General features: G+C 35.5%; 1 protein-coding gene across 1 annotated transcript in view; it reads right to left on the bottom strand.

Moving 5' to 3' along the window:
• Window positions 1-19,105, bottom strand: part of SLC17A6 (solute carrier family 17 member 6) — a 41,745-nt gene that overhangs the window by 2,126 nt on the left and 20,514 nt on the right. Inside the window, exons 4-11 of the mRNA XM_043580824.1 lie at window positions 16,820-16,934; window positions 15,785-15,872; window positions 15,154-15,240; window positions 12,281-12,423; window positions 8,256-8,405; window positions 1,803-1,935; window positions 1,289-1,399; window positions 660-787 (exon numbers count right to left, since the gene is read on the bottom strand). Coding sequence (XP_043436759.1) covers window positions 660-787; window positions 1,289-1,399; window positions 1,803-1,935; window positions 8,256-8,405; window positions 12,281-12,423; window positions 15,154-15,240; window positions 15,785-15,872; window positions 16,820-16,934 — 955 coding nt within the window. The remainder of the gene's footprint in view (window positions 1-659; window positions 788-1,288; window positions 1,400-1,802; window positions 1,936-8,255; window positions 8,406-12,280; window positions 12,424-15,153; window positions 15,241-15,784; window positions 15,873-16,819; window positions 16,935-19,105) is intronic.

The following is a 19,105-nucleotide window of genomic DNA, read 5'->3' as shown; positions in this document are numbered from 1 at the left end:
TTTGAATGCACCACCATCAAGCTTTTCATACAATGCTATCTTTAGGGGAAACCCCTCTTCTGATTATATAAAGCAAATACTGTGATAGAAATTTTCCATAATCCTATGACTTTTCATTAATCAACATTTTTTGTAAATCTCAGGATCTGAAATAAAACTCCAAATATATCTGTGGTCTGCTAATTTTTAAAATACCCATAATCTCTCTTTTAATTTCCGTTCATGTACTTATATATTTTTTCCTCCTAATTCTTTTGTTTATTTCTTTTTGGTGAACCATAATTTTGAAGCTCTACATATAAGGACAAATACCTGATAATATCTTCCATTGATACCTGTGGATTCTGAATTGACATTTCCAAATAAAGCTCAGAAGACTTCTATTTTCATGTTCTAGTAAGCTAAGAGAAAAAAGTTTTTTTGTTGTTTCGCCAAACCAGAAATATAAGAAATATTAAAAGGTGTTGGAAACCATATTGTTTATTGGTTCGGAAAGAAACCTTCCTCAGAGTTCCTCGAGAGAGATTTTCTTCTGAGCCTCATTTATCTCCCTTACTCAGAGGTCTGGTGACAAGACCACAAAGAGAATGTCAAACAGAACACAGGAACTTTTTTTTACCATGAGAGAGAATCTTCTAAAACTAACACTTCCATCTTACCTTATTCTTTGTCATTGCACCAACAATGATAGGGCAAACCATTCCTGACAATGTGCCAACACCATTTGAAATGCCCATTAAGATACTTGCATATCTCGGAGCAATATCCAAGTGGTTAACATTGAAACCTGAAACATACACACAAGCTTAAACTCAGAGAATCCTAAACCTCTTAGAAGTGGGTGACTGTAGAATATTCTCTACCACACTCATCGCCCTCTTTAGAAGATACTAGGTATACAGCCTGTGCTCAATAAGTATTTTTTGTTAATCTAGCTCAGGGATATAATGGGAGTATGAGGTATGGTTTCTTACACAATACTTAAAATGTGAGGCTCACACTACAGAGAGATTTTCTCTGAAGGAGAAGAAGGAGAAGGAGAAGAAGAAGGAGAGGAAGAAGGAGGAGGAGGAGGAGGGTAACCAGGAGAGAAATTAGTAGTAACAAATCCAAATAATTATTTCTAAATGTTTATTCTTTTTATTTTCTAGTGGAAATATTATGAGTAACTTTTCAACAGTCAGAATATTAAAGAGGAAAGGAAAGTGTGTGTGTGTGTGTGTGTGTGTGTGTGTATTAACAGCAAAAATCAGGGTGTTACATTTATAAATTTAAAAACGTATCTTACCAGAAATAGCAAATCCACTGAATCCCACTGCAAGTACCAAGAATGAGATAGCTACACCTCTAGTATGAGAATAGCCAACAACCAGAAGCAGTGTTGCTTCCATGCCAAAACCTTCAGAAACAAACACATAGAAACACTTCACAAATTTGTGTAAATTTTTCCAATGAGCTAAAACTGCTAAAAACGTTCATGCCTATCTGACATAGCAAACCACTTCAGGAAGTCTATTTTAAAAATAATAAGAACAGTATATGCACAGGGATTACTGAAGCCTTTCATTTTAATAAAAACATTGAAGACAATCTTCAGTTTCAGTGGTGGACTGGGAAAGTTGGTTATGTGGTTACTTAAAACTAGAAATTATGAAAATTTGAAGATAGAGAAATGATTATAAATGAACAACGAAGACACAAATTGTGCTGCATATTTGATACACACAGAAAAATTTACTCACTCCTGTAGATCAGCAGTTTGTGAGCCAAAATCATGTCCTTAACATCACTTATGTACTTACCACCACAATTCATGATCTTTCTTACTGTAGTTGTTGAAAGAATTTGCTTGCTTCTTAGAAAATCTGCAATCTGCCCTCCAATGGGTACAATAATTGTCATTACCAAGTGTGGCACAGCAGATAGCATGCCAACCTGAAGGGGAAAAAAAAGAAGAGACATATATGTGACCATAAGTAATATGGGCAACTTAATGGTCTTGGTTTTCTGAATCCATCATAAACTCTTTATGGAAAAAGAAAGGAAATAAAATACTGTCTCCAAATGACCACTTAGTCCTAGAATAAGCAATAACTTCCACAGAATAAATGAGAAAAGCTAAGTAAATTTACTTTTTGTCTTTTGGAAGAGAATGCTTTTTTTCTGTGTGATGAATCAGTAAAATTTGAGTTTATGAATAAATGATCTTGAATCTTATCACAGACTGATTCACATTTATGTGCCCATATTATATTCTTTTTTTTAAATTTTTTTTAACGTTTTATTTATTTTTGAGACAGAGACAGAGCATGAACGGGGGAGGGGCAGAGAGAGACGGAGACACAGAATCGGAAGCAGGCTCCAGGCTCTGAGCCATCAGCCCAGAGCCCGACGGGGGGCTTGAACTCACGGACTGCGAGATCGTGACCTGAGCTGAAGTCAGATGCTTAACCGACTGAGCCACCCAGGCATCCCATTATATTCTTAAATGTGTTTGGAAAACTTCATCATTAGTGAGTGAGAGAGAGATAGAGACAGAGACAGACTCAGAGGCACAAGAAACATATTGGATAAGGCTGGAAAAGGCTACATTTAAAAAAATTTTTTTTAATTCTTAATCAGGCTAAAAACCTTAAGTGCAATTTAAATGTGTATCTCTTATGAGTTTCATAGTTAGTTTCTAAGCTAAATTTAGCCCAGAAAATGAAAATAAGTTCTTTAATTTTAGGTATTTTCTATGTCAAATGTCAATCTTTTGGTCACATTGTCCTGCAGTGGTATATAGTTTCTGTATTAATTTCATACGAAATAGCTCGTATCTAACCTAGAAGCATCAATTCAACACACATTTTTTGGCCAGTAATTATGTGCAAGGTACTCTTCTCTAGGCATCATGAAGGCAGGAAGTATGAAGAAAATGCATTTTAATTGTATACATGGACTTAGAAAATTTTGAATATAAACATATAAGGAAGTGTTTTCCCTAAGTATAATTTGAAGTACAGTTCTTGGCAAATTATAAGTACTGGGCAAAAGCCTGTTATTTGTGTATAAAAACGTCTTCCATGTTAGATCATTGAAAGTTTGAGACAAAGATTGGTGTATTTTACAATGGCATAAGTATAGTACCACAACCACAGAGTCAGGCTGTTACAATAATTAATTGAGATAGTGAATAACTCCTAAATAGCTTAAATATATGAGTCATTTAATTCTATCTCTTTTATCCAGATGAAAGTTTATTATATTCTCTTGTGTTGATGAAGAGAGTGTAATTTAAAAGGGCCAAGTGATTTCCAGAACCAAATATTGAGCCATTTTCACCTGAGTCAAAAAACTGGGCTTTTAACAATTTATGGTTAGTACTATTAACCATCTGAGAAAGAAAAAATCAAATAAAACCAGTTAACATGTGTGAATACTTTTAGTTCAGTTCAAAACCTGGCATTTAGGATGGCCAACAGGCACATGAAAAGATGCTCCACGTCACTCCTCATCAGGGAAACACAAATAAAAACCACACTCAGGTATCACCTCATGCCAGTCAGAGTGGCTAAAATGAACAAATCAGGAGCCTATAGATGCTGGAGAGGATGTGGAGAAACGGGAACCCTCTTGCACTGTTGGGAATGCAAACTGGTACAGACACTCTGGAAAACAGTACGGAGGTTCCTCAAAAAATTAAAAATAGATCTACCCTATAACCCAGCAATAGCACTGCTAGGAATTTACCCAAGGGATGCAAGGGTGCTGACGCATACGGGCACTTGGTACCCCAATGTTTATAGTAGCACTTTCAACAATAGCCAAATTATGGAAAGAGCCTAAATGTCCATCAACTGATGAATGGATAAAGAAGTTGTGGTTTATATATACAATGGAATACTACTTGGCAATGAGAAAGAATGAAATGTGGCCTTTTGTAGCAATGTGGGTGGAACAGGACAATGTTATGCTAAGTGAAATAAGTCATACAGAGAAAGACAGGTACCATATGTTTTCACTCTTATGTAGATCCTGAGAAATGTAAGAGAAGACCAGGGGGGAGGGGAAGGGGGAAAAAAAGTTACAGAGAGGGAAGGAGGCAAACCACAAGAGACTCTTAAAAACTGAGAATAAACTGAGGGTTGATGGGGGGTGGGAGGGAGGTGAAAGTGGGTGATGGGCATTGAGGAGGGCACCTGTTGGGATGAGCACTGGGTGTTGTATGGAAACCAATTTGACAATAATTTTCATATTTAAAAAAAACTGGCATTTAGTAGAGGCTCCACAAATGTGAACGAAGTAAAAGTATATGCTAAATTGACATTAAAGCAAACATTGCTTTTCAGAACAGCACCTTGAAAAAAGCAGAGTGTTCTTTATTCTTAACTACAGTAGATATATTTAAAGCAACCACTGTGTAGAGAGAAACCATCAGACAAGAAAACATTCTGAAATACACCATGCTGGATTTGTGTAGAGTTGTATGCCGTGTGTCTGATATTCAGAGGCAGACAAAGCCTAAGAGTGACCTGCATTTCTGAAGTCCACACAACTGGCCTGCATCTTGACCAGTGTTTGAGACATCTGAAAAGTTCTCAAATTGAACACCCTTTGCTATTTACTATCTACTCAATAAACATTTTATTCCTTTGGATAAACAAAGAATAAAGCTATGATTATTACTTATTCTTTCAGGAACACGCTGTGGGAAGTACAAGAAGCTAACAATCTCAAGGTTAATGAGACAGAAGTTGAGAATATTTTAGCATGCTGACTTAATATTTGAAGGTACTGAATCTCCAAGTTCCTTAGACAATGTTTATATATTCTGTATGCAAGCTCATCAGGGCCAAGTTGCAGAACTTTGAGTAACTTATTCAACTATCTTCTCAGCTTTTGGTGACTTATCATAATTAATCATTTGCGATCACATGTTATCCGAATGATCAAGACTTTTTGGGAGTATCATTACTTATGATAAACACATAGTACTTTGCTCATTATTTTAAGGCTAAATGTTTTTACATCTAAATATAATTAGATATATATACTTAGATAGATAGATAGATAGATAGATAGATAGATAGATAGAGTTTAGATAGCTATATCTATATATAGATATAGTTTATCAGTATATATAGACTATAACTGATTGGTTCTTCATAGAAACTCCAGGTCATTAGACTTTGTGCACCCTCCTCTTTGTGCTTCTGCTCTTTGTGCTTCACAGTCTGGATTTCCTCTCTCCTGACCTGTGTCACAGTCCTGGCAGAAATTGGCAGGTTACCACACAACAAAGAGCAGCCACTCAACACTTCTTCTCTGCCCCTAAGTGTGAAACTCAAAAGGAATCAATGTCTCCTGTCACTTGTTATCTCTTGTAACCTGACCTCTCAAAGGACTGGTTAATCCAAGCACTGGCCTTCCCTTGATATACCATTTTCAACATACATATATGTATGTGTGTGTGTGTGTGTGTGTGTGTATGTTTCTGCTTTACCTGAGTCAGTCTACCTGAAGATTAAGCTATTATACTTGTCATTGAGTCTGAAAGATACTCAATTTAACTAAGGTTGGAGAAAACTATCCTCCTTTTAAATATATTTTAATGTTTATTTATTTATTTATTTATTTTAAGAGAGAGAGAGAGAGAGAGAGAGAGAGAGAGAATACCAATCAGGCTCCATGCTGTGAGCACAGAGTCTGACACGGGGTTTGATCTCCCCAACCATGAGATTACAACCTGAGCCGAAATCAAAAGCCAGAGCATAACCAACTGAGCCCTCTCCATTTAAATATTTTAGTTTGCTTACATTTTGCTGAGTTCTGAAAGAGGATATTAATGGAATTATTTGTACAAGAGAAAATTGGGGCTGGCAAGCATTCAAACATCAGCACTAGGTTATGTATCAATTGTTTATTGTACAGCTTGGATTCAGAGCCATGGAAGCCTGGATCCAAAACCCATGTTCTATTTATTTTACTACCTCCTTTACACATTTTTCAAGGAAGTCTGTGACTTATTTTAAGCCAGTATAATGAAAATTTTCAAGCCAATCTGTGTGTGTAGAATTTACCTACAATTTTAGTTAAAAATACAGTAAGTGAATCAAATCAACTCATCTGGTTATTGTATTTAGGTTTTGCAAAATATCATTGCTTTTACTCAAGCATTTTCAATTAAGTGGAGCTACAGGGCCAGAATGACCACACAGTTTCATTAACATCAGTTGGCTCCTTCAATTTTTCCTCATGAGACCTGACTTTATTAATAGCGTCTCAGTGTCATATTTGTCCTAGATTATGAAAATGGACTCACACCTCCAGCAGCCTTTGTTGAGAAGTATAACACCTCTCAGAGCTTCCAAAGGCTACCCCGCAATGTTTGATCAGCTCTAGAGAGAAGAGGCCTATCTAAAGCAGCCATTCTTCTCAGGAATGGAGGAAACAGTTTCCTTAGAAACAGGGATTACAAAAGAGCTCTTAGAATAGCTTCTCCTAAACTCAGGTTTTCTTCAATTCCAGGCCTCTGATAGTCTTTCAAGTAGAGACATAATATGAATAGCGAGCCCAGCTGGACGTATGTAATGACATGAAGAGAAATGGCAAGTCCATTGCCAGCACAGACAAGTGTATTCAGTACTCGGCAAAGGGCTTGGCAGAGATGGTATTCAACAGATACTTTGCTAAGTGCTTAAATGAACATAGGGTCTACCTGAATTTGAATAGCATAGTAAAGGGAAATGAAACATAAATTAAAGGCTCAGGGCTTCAACTCGATCCTGGCATATATTACCAGCTTGGCCGTAGGCAATTTAAATACCTTCCCTAGTTTGTTTCCTCATCAATAGAAATGATGATAGTTATCCAGCTGGTCAACCAAACAAGGTTGTTTATGAATATGAAAGGACCTTGTAAATTTCAAATCCTTCTATAAATATGAAGTTGTATTTTCATTTTCATTTTTTCTTTACGGAATGTCTCAAAATGATTACATTTTCACAGCTACGAACGAATGTCTGTAGCATTTAGCATACTGTGCTGTAACTGATAACTAATTGCTTTCGTCTATACCACCAAGCTGTGAACTCTTGAGGACAGGAACCATGTTTTTATTTCTGAATCCTACACATCTCATGTTCAACAAAAGCTTTTTAAATGAATAAATGGCACATAAGATTGTTTTCAGCTTTTTTTTTTTGCTATCTCAAATCTTTTAGCCAGACAGATTTTTTTTTAAGTTTATAGGAATTTTTAAAAATTTTTTTCTTTTACTTGAGTGTAGTTAACACACAATGTTACATTAATTTCAGGTGTATGACAAAGTGCTTCCACAAGTCTATATATTTTGCTACAGTCACCACAAGTGTGGCTACCATCTGTCACCACACAATGGCATTACAATATCATTGACTGTGTTCCTTATGTTGCGTCATTTAATCCAATGACTTATTTATTCCATAACTGGAAGCCTGTATCTCCTGCTCCCCTTCACTCATTTTGCCCATCCCTTATTTCCCACCCCTCTGGTAACCCCCAATTTGTTCTCTATATTTACACATCTGATTCTGCTTTTTGTTTGTTTCTTCATTTAGGTTTTTTTAGATTACACATTTGAGTGAAATCATAAGGTATTTGTCTTTCTCAAAGTCTGACTTATTTCATCTCATAAAATACCCCCTAGGTCCATCTATGTTGTCACAAATGGCACAATCTCATCCTTTTTGTGGCCACATAGTATTCCACTGTGTGTGCACGTGTGCACGTATGCGTGTGTGTTGTGTATGACATCTTCATTATCCATTTGTCTATCAATCAGGACCAAATCAAAATAAACTTTTACATGGAAAAGAGAGCCAGACAGATTTTTGAAAGCATTGAAGAAGAGATTGGTGATTGTATAAATACAATTCCATTTTTTGTTCACTGTAACACTATCTCTGATCTGAGACTTAAAGAAAGTTATGTTTCTTTACAGGGGAAAGGCTCCAGAGCTGCCCACCCCAACTGAGATATAAGTTCCATGAGGGCAGAGACCAGGCTGATTTTGCCTGTATTTCCATCAACAAAGAGCAGTTTCTAGCAGACAGCTGAATGAAGCAGACATTCAAACACCTTACTCAGTCTGTTTCCCAGAAGTTATTTGTTAAATAGATGACACGTAAATGAGTAACTTATAAAATTTAGAAGATAGAATGTTGGCAAAGAAACTTAATATTCAGCTGAACACAAAAATAATGCACTAGTTAAACAGGATAATTTTTACATACCTTGCTGATTTCAAATCCAAAGACTTCCTCAAAATATGCCGGCTGACTAATAAGCAATAAGTAAAAAGTCCAGCTTCTGCAGAAGTTTGCAACAATTATTGCATAGACAGGCATAGATGTAAAAAATTTCCTCCATGGAGTCTTGAATTTCTGAAATCCCAAACAGAGAGCCATTCTGACCATTTAAAATATGTTCTAACTTAAATGGGAATAATAAGTGCTTCGCATTTTCAGGATGTATATGTTGGGGCATGAGTAGGAGGTAATGAACAGTTCATTGCAAGTCTAATTAATCTTTGCTGCATGAATAATCATTGGAATAAGAAAAAGATATCAGCCTCTTCTGATTAGATAGTTCACATTTTAGGAATATGTAAGATCCTATGTTTATAGAAAACAATTCCAAAAGCACAGATCCTAGTTGCTAAGACGTTTTTTTGCAATGACAGATCATGACTTAGCTAAAGATCATTGCCATATCAGTGACCTTGTTAGTATCCAAAATATCTTATCTAAAACATTGAAAATCCAATATAGTTAGAAGAAAAATAAGAAAAATTAAGAGTGCAATATTCTAGACCCTATCTAAAGTCAATAATATGACTACAGATCTATAAATTCTCTTGAAAGACAATGGATTTCAATATAAATTCTGTGATGCTAAAGTGCAAGGTTCTGTAAAACTCATATGGTATACAGCTGGATTAAAGTGGCCACCCATCACACCATGGGCACATGATAATTAGATATTTGTGATATTGAAAACATTTCAAAATTAACAACCTAAACATGATTGGTTTTGCTTATGATAACCATTAAAAAATTATACCTAATATTCCTAAAGATCCTCTATATGCCCAAACATAAAGCAATTATCTTCTCCCCCTCAAGACTAATATTTTCAGACCTGAAAATGTCTCTCCTATTCTCAAGCACTTTCTCAATGACCTTATTTTGAATGTCAAAATAGAGTTTGGTGAAGAAACAATAGCCTAAAATAACTCTGTTTAACGCGAGGTTGGGATCCTTGAACCGACCAAATTAGTAAAAGAAGAGACAACCATTTTTTGCACAGATTTGGTAATTATTCCTGGATATAGAACCTTAGAATTGCTAGTCTTGATTGTGACTCTAACTAAACCTTTCAAGATCACTTTAAAAGTAATATAGTAAGAAATTATATTTTGTGATCACAAATATATATAGGACAAAAAGAAAAACAAACAAAAACAAAAACACAGCCTAATAACATATAATGAGTGCTGTGGCTTTGAATAAAAATATCCAGTGACAACATCATAGATGAATTTCTTAAAATTCAATATGCTCTGGGAAAACAATGCCAGATAAATATGCTTACTTCACAGGTAATAAAAATGGTCAAATACAGGGATGTCAGCATTGTATTATTATGTTTGTATGAGAAATAACTTCAGAATATTATTAAAAGTAAATAACTTTTTCCTGCTGGGAAAGTGTTTCTATTATTCAGACCTGGAACATCTCTGCTAAGAACTTTTTTCTTCAGGTTGTAAAATATTTCATCAAATGTAAGATATATCTAATTTTATACCTTAAAAATTGTTAGGGGTCGTAGGAGGGCTTATACCATTTTGATAACAGTGTACTTACTGACCTGGCTGTTTGCTTCATAAGTGTGTTTACAAAAATTAAGCAAGTTGTTTGCTTAAGATTTATGCATTTTTCTGTATACATGTTATATTCAATTTTTTAAGGAAAAAAAGATTTAAAAGACAATACAGTCAGCTGCAATGTGTGATCTTAATTGGATGCAGATTCCAAAGAAATAGCTGCACAGGGCATATGAATATAGACCAGGTATTCATATTGGGACTGGGTATTAGAAATTTGAATACGATCTAGGTATTAGGCACTATCAGGGAATTATTTTTAATTGTTTTAGGTATAATAATAGCCCTTAAATTGTGAAAGAGGATTTTTATTTTTTTAGAGAGGCATATGAAGTATTTGTGGGTCAAGTGTTTTAATACCTCATTTACTTTGAAATCATTCAGAAATAAGAAAAGTGAAATAGATAAGGCAAGATGTTAACAACTGTTGCATCCATGCCGGGGAGACATGGATGCTTCTGTTACTGTTCTTTCTGCTTTGCTATATATTAAATTTGTTCACAATAAAAAGCTAAAAATAACTAAAGTCCAAGTACAATAACTGGAATATAATCTCATTTTTAATTTTCTTTTGGAGCTTCAGGAAAGTATAAAACATCAGTAAGAAGTAAATACTATGTTCAGAAAAGCAGTAAGGTAAGGAAATTGGGAGTTTGAGATTATCTATGCTGTTTCATCAAGCTACTAGCTGCTCTTTTTAATGTCATTTCCAGAAATTGGTTTTCACTTAGACTAAATTTTTAACTGTTTAATTTTTTTTTTTTTAACGTTTATTTATTTTTGGGACAGAGAGAGACAGAACATGAACGGGGGAGGGGCAGAAAGAGAGGGAGACACAGAATCGGAAACAGGCTCCAGGCTCTGAGCCATCAGCCCAGAGCCTGACGCGGGGCTCGAACTCACAGACCGCGAGATCGTGACCTGGCTGAAGTCGGACGCTTAACCGACTGCGCCACCCAGGCGCCCCAATTTTTAACTGTTTAAAAGCGTATGTTTGATTTAGACACACAATCTCTCAAGAACTGTTAAGTAAAAGAGGTATATTAAACAATGAAAATATAGGCTGATCAGATCATTTTTGGGCTAGAAATTGAGGCTAAATTCTGAACTCACCATGGATCAGCCTGTATTTAGCTTCTGTGCACAGCGACCACTGCTGGTGGGCACCAGAGTGCACTGCCAACACCCACGCCATCCCCACATCACCACTTGTTTCCTAAGTAGCCACTATTAGAAACCATCAGGCCATTTACAGAAGGAAACAGGAAGGGGAAAGTTCTAATGCCAGTCTGTCCCATTCATGGGACTACCATAAGAATACTGTTTTTAAGTACTGAAGTTTCACTTCTGTATGATATCCAATATGGGATTTTTCCTATTCATTAAAGGCCTCAACACTAGTGGCTGATAGACCTTTGAACCTAGGATGAGGTGTCAAAGACAGGCCTTCTCTAACAAATGAAGTAGAGAATCTGCTGGAATAAAATACAATTCGAATGAGAAGAGGAGCCTTTAAAAGAAAGAGAAGCATAATGTTAAGAGACACTGGTTCTTCAGCCATGCATGGTGCCTTCTATCTCTCAGCATAAGGAAATTGAGTTTCTGTTCAGGTGCTGAATTATTGCACCTATCTAAATACGTGAGTTTTGTTCCCCAGTTTTTAATAGTACCAGATGGCTATTTACCAATTAATATTTATGATATATTAATGTCACAGGGACTAAAATATTTGCATTATTGACACAGAATGCATTTCTGTCTCCATAGATTCCATTCAAGAAAGCAAATCAGAATAAGGAAAGGGGTTCATGTTATATGAATACTTTATCTTCATAACAATAATCCTGAAAATTGTAAGATTTTATCAATAACAAGATTGTATTATGCTAAGAATATTTTCATGTCAGCTATTATTGACATTCTAATGATTTATGATTTCTTAAACCACATGTAGCATAAATAGATATGTGTAAAACCTACATTTAGACAATTCAATACACTAATAATAGTCCTTTTCATGATTGTGTTAGCTGATCTGGCATTTCCTGTGATCTGAAATTAACAAATATTTGTTGAATTTGTTTAAATTATGGATCATGTTGAACTGTTTATAAAAGCTTATTTAGGTTTATAGTCCCAGCTACAGCCAAGGGAAAATTTGATGATTGAGAAAAGATAAAGAAAAAAAGAAGTTATAGGTAAAGGAAGTAGTGACCATTCCTAACTCAGAAAATATGGATGGAGGAAAGAAAACAATCATGATTGACACCAAATTGGTTTCGTTGAATTGGGACTCAGAAAGTAGTTTGGTTGGTCAAAGGGAGGTGAGATGAAGAATAAGAACGGGAATATACACCATAATAAAATTCTTACTTCCATTGCACCTAAAAGATTTGCACTCTCTCCAATGCTTTCTTCAATGTACCTACGTTCTTCATCTGTAATGGTAGGATGCTTTGCAGGACTCTCATAAGACACCAAAAGCCAAAACATGTACCAGATCATTCCAAAGCTTCCTGCAAGCAAAAGTTCAAAAGAAAAAAGGCAAAAATCTATCATAAATGTCCTTAGTTAACCATCATTTGCTGGAATAAAATGATAGGAATCTCATGACAGACACATTCTATAGAATGTGATTTGGAGTTTATGCTTCTCCAGCTGACTTCAGCCATCTATGCTTGTGTTATGCCACTAGACTTCAACCTTCCTGAAGGCTGGTTCTGTGGTTTTATCTCCTTATTAAATAACAGTGATACACGGGAAACTCACAATGAACAATTATTGAATGGCATGGTTTGGAAGATGTTCATACATCCAACAAACATTTACTGAGCACTTACTATTCCAGGCACTCTGCTAAGTGAGAGGTATTTGGTGCACAAGACAAAATTCCTGTCTTCAAAGAGGTTGAGTTCTTTTCTTATTTGCCTTCCATATGAATATGTGAGTGTATTTCCACACACACAAAAATACTCCTTTCACTCTCCTACTAGCACCTCCAGATCTAGTAAACAGACTATTAAATAAAATCTAGATTATTTTAGCCTAAGTGGCTATCGTTCATTTAAAAAATTCTCTAATTAACGTAGTAACATTTAACACTTTATATGACTATATACCATGTCATTTTCAGTACCACACTGCTGCCTATGGATCACTCTTTGGGCAGATGAAAGTTAAAGACAATAAACTGTTTGCAAGTCCTTCTCCATCCCTTTCTTTAGCACTTTCACTATTAAATCATGCCCTTATTGTGCAATGTAAACCTAAAGAATTAATAAAAGAAAAAATTCCAAGTGGTTTATTCTGGTTTCCCAGAGGATGGTCATTTATTTTTGCCTCTTACCGTTCTTTATCCTTTGGGTAACAATCTAAATACTCCTGATCTCTCTAATACTTTTTTCCTGCTTGTTCAATCTCTAAGAATTGTTTCTTAATACCACAGATTTTGATATGCCGTGCTTTTTTTTTCTTCATTACCAAACATGACAGCGAACACAACTGGGGGTTAGATAGTGTGTGAACATTTGGTAGAGTGTAGTCGTTGTGGCATATGGGTCTCCCAGATTCAAATCCTGGCTGTGTCACTCATTAGATATATGCTCTAATCAATGATGAAATCTCCGTAAACCTCCACTATAAAATGAGATGACTCTTTTTTTTTTTTTATAAGACTGTGGCAAAGAAGGGTTAAAGGAGATAGTGCAACTAGTAACTAGCAGAGTGGATGGCACAAAAAAAGCACTCAATAAATGAAAGCTCGTGTAATTCAGTAGTAATTATCATTACCACTAACTGAATGCATCTGCAGTGCCAGACATTTAGCTAATTGCTATATATGCATTATCTGTTTTAATGTAAGCCACTATTCAGTTCATATCTTACTAATTTTTAAATTATTAATAGTGAATGTGTGGCTGGCTCAAAGACCTAATTTTTGTTACACACAGTAGGCAAGTGCTATAATGTGATATTTTCAGAGTATCTAATATCTAAATTTTGTACCATTCAATGATAAATATTAAATGAGATACAACTTACATAATGGGATTGATTTTCATGAGTGCTTTGTGGAAATTAATATTCTTCCTTTACTGTCACATCATATTTTCAATTAAGTAATGGGTTAAATGAAGGCACAAATCAGAGGATTTAATGGCTGGCCATCCTAACTTGTACTACATTTGCTTAAAACTATACACATGTGCTTTAAATTTCTTAGAATTATGGACTCTTGAAAATCTGATGAAAGATATGGATTAAAATCTGATAAAAATATCTCCCCAGGAAAAAATGTACAAATGCATGCATGGCTGATAATTTTGGGCATTCATGAATCTAAAACCCATCCATGGCTTTTGAACCAGAATAAGAGCTCCTGCTATATAAAGCATATTAAATAATATTCTGCAAATATAAGAATTTGCTCTGACGAGAACATTCTGAAATGGAAATGGATCATGCCAAATTTGGAAGCAGCCAGATACTGTCCGGTTCTACCTCATGACTTCATTAATATTTCACATTCTCGGCCCACATCCAAAGATGGTATTAATCAGTGACATCAGTTGGAATCCAGCTCTCTTATATTTCTCTTTTTCTGATTGTTACAAAAAAAAAAAAAGAATCTAGAGAGAGACATTAGGGGTACTTTCAAGGGGTCAGCTTTCTGGTTCTGGTTAGAAAGTGAACAGAAAGGGACTTCAGACTTAGAATTTCAGGTCCTTTTTTATTTCCATTTGAAGGTTTCATCGCATTTAATTCTGGAATAATGAAGACGAAAATGTCTGTTGCTGCAGCTGACAGTTAATATTTCATCACAAAACTGCACTGCTGCATTAACCCCACTATTGTTTTCCAGCTTTCTACCCCTATTCAGCCTTGATAAGGCAGGGTCAGGGGAATAACTAAGAAAGCAGCAGCAAAGAAAGAAAAGTGGGTGCTGCCTAGCTCTTTCCTCTTAATTGGCTATGAATCAAGAGCTAACTTTTTTTCATATTCAAGGACAATATATGTCATACCATGTCAAAATTGCCACCAGCAATGTAATTGTTTTTAAAAACAATAAATACCAAGGTAGGGAGAATCATAAAGATAAGACATTTTCCTTGATCTTCCCAAAATATGAAAAAAGGATTATTAATGGGGAAAATGTGAATAAATGCAGGAGTCTATTCAGGGATCTATCACTTTGTTTTAGTTCACATACATTTCTTTTAACTTTATTGTAGAGAAATGCAACATACCATAGACATAGAATACTGAGGACCAACCAGTATACTGTACAAGAATGCCAGCTAAAGGCATTGCAATCACAGCTCCAGCATATGAACCTAAAGTAGAAGGGAGAATGGGAGGAAGGTAAGTGAAATAAATACAAATTCTGACTTCCTCTCACATTTATTGGTTGGCTCCCACTAACACATAGTTGCACACTTAGGTACATGCACACTTCTACCCCTGTACCTACAAATACATATATATGTCTACATATACAGCCAGTGATACAGGACTACACAAGTGTATCTGACCTACTTCCCAAAGACACAAAAGAGGTATAAAAATAATAAGACTATAATAAAAAAGTAAAGTAAAAAGACTATGATAAAATTATTTATGAATATATTTGAAAACTTAGATGAAATGGATCATCAACTCCTAGAAAAATAAAAAACGCAGAAGAAATACAGGATTTAAGGAGACCGATAAGAATTAAAGAAATTGAACTGGTGGTCAAAAACCTTTCCTCATGTACACACACACACACACACACACACCCCAAATGGTTTTAGAGATGTGCTTTATCGACTTTAAGTTCTTATCCAAGTTGTTCCTAAACTTTTACCTACCACAATTCCATCTGCATGTGGTACTCACCACAAAAGGAGGTGGTTGCCAATCTACTCCTCTCTAGAGGAGGAGCCCATTTGCTCCATATCCCATGACATGCTGGGTAGGTGACGCCCTGTGATGGGGGAAGATATATATATCACCATTTAGGATGCAGGGTAACAGAAAAATAAGCTCATTCCCTTCTCTGAGGCTATCTCCTTCAAATGGGCCCAAGGTATTAGAGAAAGCTGCTACTCACAGCTCTTTGCTAATTCCCTGAAATTTCACCTTAAAAACTTTCAGCCCAGATCAAGTAAGACATGGCTTTTTAGTGACCTGTCCAAATTCTCCCCAACCCTCAAGTATTACTCCATTCATCTGCAACTCTGAACAGCTCGAGGAATGTGGGAGGCCTTTTCATGAGGCATTAAATACAGTGATTCCCAAATATAAGGAATCCATACAGAAGAAGTTAAAGCTTAGATCCTTGAAGCTCACACTTCCTAAAAGTAGTATCTAGAACTTAAGACCTTTAAAATAATTATCCATTTTGTGTTATTTTGATCCTATCAAGTTTTTCTTTCTTTTTTGGAGAGAAGGGCTTTAATACTTATCTGATTTACCTACTCTCACTATACTTCAGGAGAATTCTGAATTCCCAAAGAATATAGTCAATGAAACATTTTAGTGAAAACTCAGATCATGATTCGAGTCCAACGGGGACTTGGTATAAAACTCCCAAAAGGTATTAATTCAGGTTATCACCAGGAAAGGATAGACTCAAAAATTCTTATCATAGCACATTAACAAAAGTGTTTGTCCTTTTTATTTTTTTAAGTTAAATAGTCATTAAACATTTCTTTAATACCACTCAATTCTCGAGAAGAGGAGACGAGCAGTCACCGTTGTACTTTAGCATTATTTAAACACAAAATATCTGATTGCCCAATTTTCCAATTTTTAAGCATACTGTGTAGACACAACCTTATAAAATGTTTATTTGTAGATCAAGACAAAGATAGCCTGCTGGTTCTGATTAACATGCCAACCTTAAGATGATGTCATCCTGCGGTTCCATACCTCAACAAGTCCCTGCAATATCCTAACAAAGATGACACACCCATAATGCACTCTGGCTGCTGATGGGATTAGCATATTCAGAGTAGAGGTAAGAAGTATGGCAGCTCCAAAAACCCTGAAAAATAAAAGGAGTTAGCAGATCTAAATATCTCAGGTCAAGTTAATTAAAAGCAATTTTAAGGTACATTGCTTTTTCCAAAAGAATAAAATGTGTTCTGGACTTGATTGACTAGCCACTACAAATAAAGACCTTGACCATCTTGAAATGTTATATTATTAAAGCACAAGAAATAAAAGAAAGACTCAAGAAATCCAGTTATATTTACTTGTATTTATTTTCTTCATAGATCTAAGCACAAATTGCAAATATTTGACAAATCATTGTACATGTTTTTGGTTTATATCTCAGTCTACGATGTAAGCTGCTTACGGGCAAGAGGATTTTTTTTTTCAGGTATACTGTTATATCCCCAATACAGCACAGTGCCTGACACATAGTAGATATTCACTGAAAAGTTGTCAAAAAAATCATAAATGCTTAAATGGGCTTATGTCTCACATTTTACAACTATTTTCAACTTTCTTAAAAGCTGCATATACATAAAAATGTTATGAATGGAATTATATTTTAAATACCCCGAGAAATCTCATGATCGGATCCAGCAGCACATGTATTTATAGTGAAAGTAACTATTACTTAATACGTATTTTTTTCTTTCTTTTTTGTGTGAGTGGGGATAGTGTCTGAGGCACACCTCTAGCTGTGTGCATACACACAATACGTCAGAAAAGAATTGCTTTAGCTATGGTACTCACACCTTCATCTATCTATAAGCAAAACTTCCACTTTGTTTTCAAAATATCTTCCACAATGTTCATACTAAGTAAGAAAGACATTCCCTTAACTGGGTAGCTTTAGAAATATTCTTTTGCAGAGAAGTATGGGAACACACTATCTCTAATGAGCTAATTTGTACATCCTGTGCAAGTTTTCTCAAGTCGACCACTGAGCCTTGAATTCAGTGAAGATTGTTGCCTCATAGAAGCTCTGATTCTTCCATGGGGCACATTTAAGTGTAAGAGTTAAAGCCTGGAGTTTCTGAAAGGGACCTTGGTCATTATTAATCAGCTACTGAAATTTGAGAAATGACTTTATGAAAGGCTAAAGTGGATCAGCTGTTTTTCTATGAATCATAGATCAGGTCAAATACTTTTGTTTACTTCATGTAACCTAATATCTGCCTGTCCTCAGTGGCTTCTCAGGAGGTAAATATCTTGTTCCATTCTTCCTCTCTGCTGTTTGCTGAATAGGTATCTTTAGGTTTGAGTCAAAGAATGACTTATTTCCTAAATGTCTGTCACAAAAGAGGAACTTTCTATTTCTAAAAATGATTCCCTCATTAAAATGCCACCCATCCAGTGACATTAAACTTCTGCCAAACATGGATTTATTTTTTCAGAAAAGAAATGCAAAATCCCAATGACCTGCCTTTATAAAATAAGAGTCCAAAATTGGTATAAAAATTGATTTAAAATGTATTGTCATTGATTATTACCTTCCAGCTGAAAGAATTTCAACCTCTCTTAAAAATGCAATCCGAACGTGGCTGTGTGCAAACCCCAGGACATTTTGGAGGCTTCCTTTAAGGCCGATAGGAAGCAAGAAAAAAGGTATAGGGCATGTTTCCTGGACCTAGTGGTAAATGGTGCCTGTTTCCAAAGGCCAGTGTGATGCACATGTTTCTACTGTTCTGGAAGTATGAATGTTTTACCTGTGTAACAGAATGAAGGCAGGAAGGGCAAAAGACACTGAAGTTTTGGTCATGTGGGTAGGCTGTCTAGGTCCTGCCAAACTCACTCTGCTGTATCCTGTAGCTGTATCTCACTTTGCTTATTTTCCTCCATACTAAAGAGACTGACCCTGCTGCAGACTTTAAGGATAATGAGAACCAGAGCTACATAATGCGGCAGCACTTTTGAAGGTGTTTGTATGAGTTATGCATCTACCCCATTCAGCCCTTCAAAAGAATCCCTTCAAACTGTTGTCCATGAACCAGCTGCAGATTTAAAAATCTAGATTATTAAAATGCTTATTAAAAATGCAGATTTTTCACACCAGAGTTTCCAAATCAGACTATGCTGGGAGTGAAGCCTGAAAATCTGTGTTTTAATAAGAAATCCAGGTGATAATTTTGCATGCTAAGGTTTGCCAAAAAACAAACCAACCAACCAACCAACAAACAAACAAAAACCACCATAAGGTGTATATCCAGGCTTATCTAATAT

This window comes from Prionailurus bengalensis, chromosome D1 (assembly GCF_016509475.1).
Source record: "Prionailurus bengalensis isolate Pbe53 chromosome D1, Fcat_Pben_1.1_paternal_pri, whole genome shotgun sequence".
NCBI lineage: Eukaryota > Metazoa > Chordata > Mammalia > Carnivora > Felidae > Prionailurus > Prionailurus bengalensis.
This window is presented reverse-complemented; position numbering and strand designations above follow the sequence as displayed.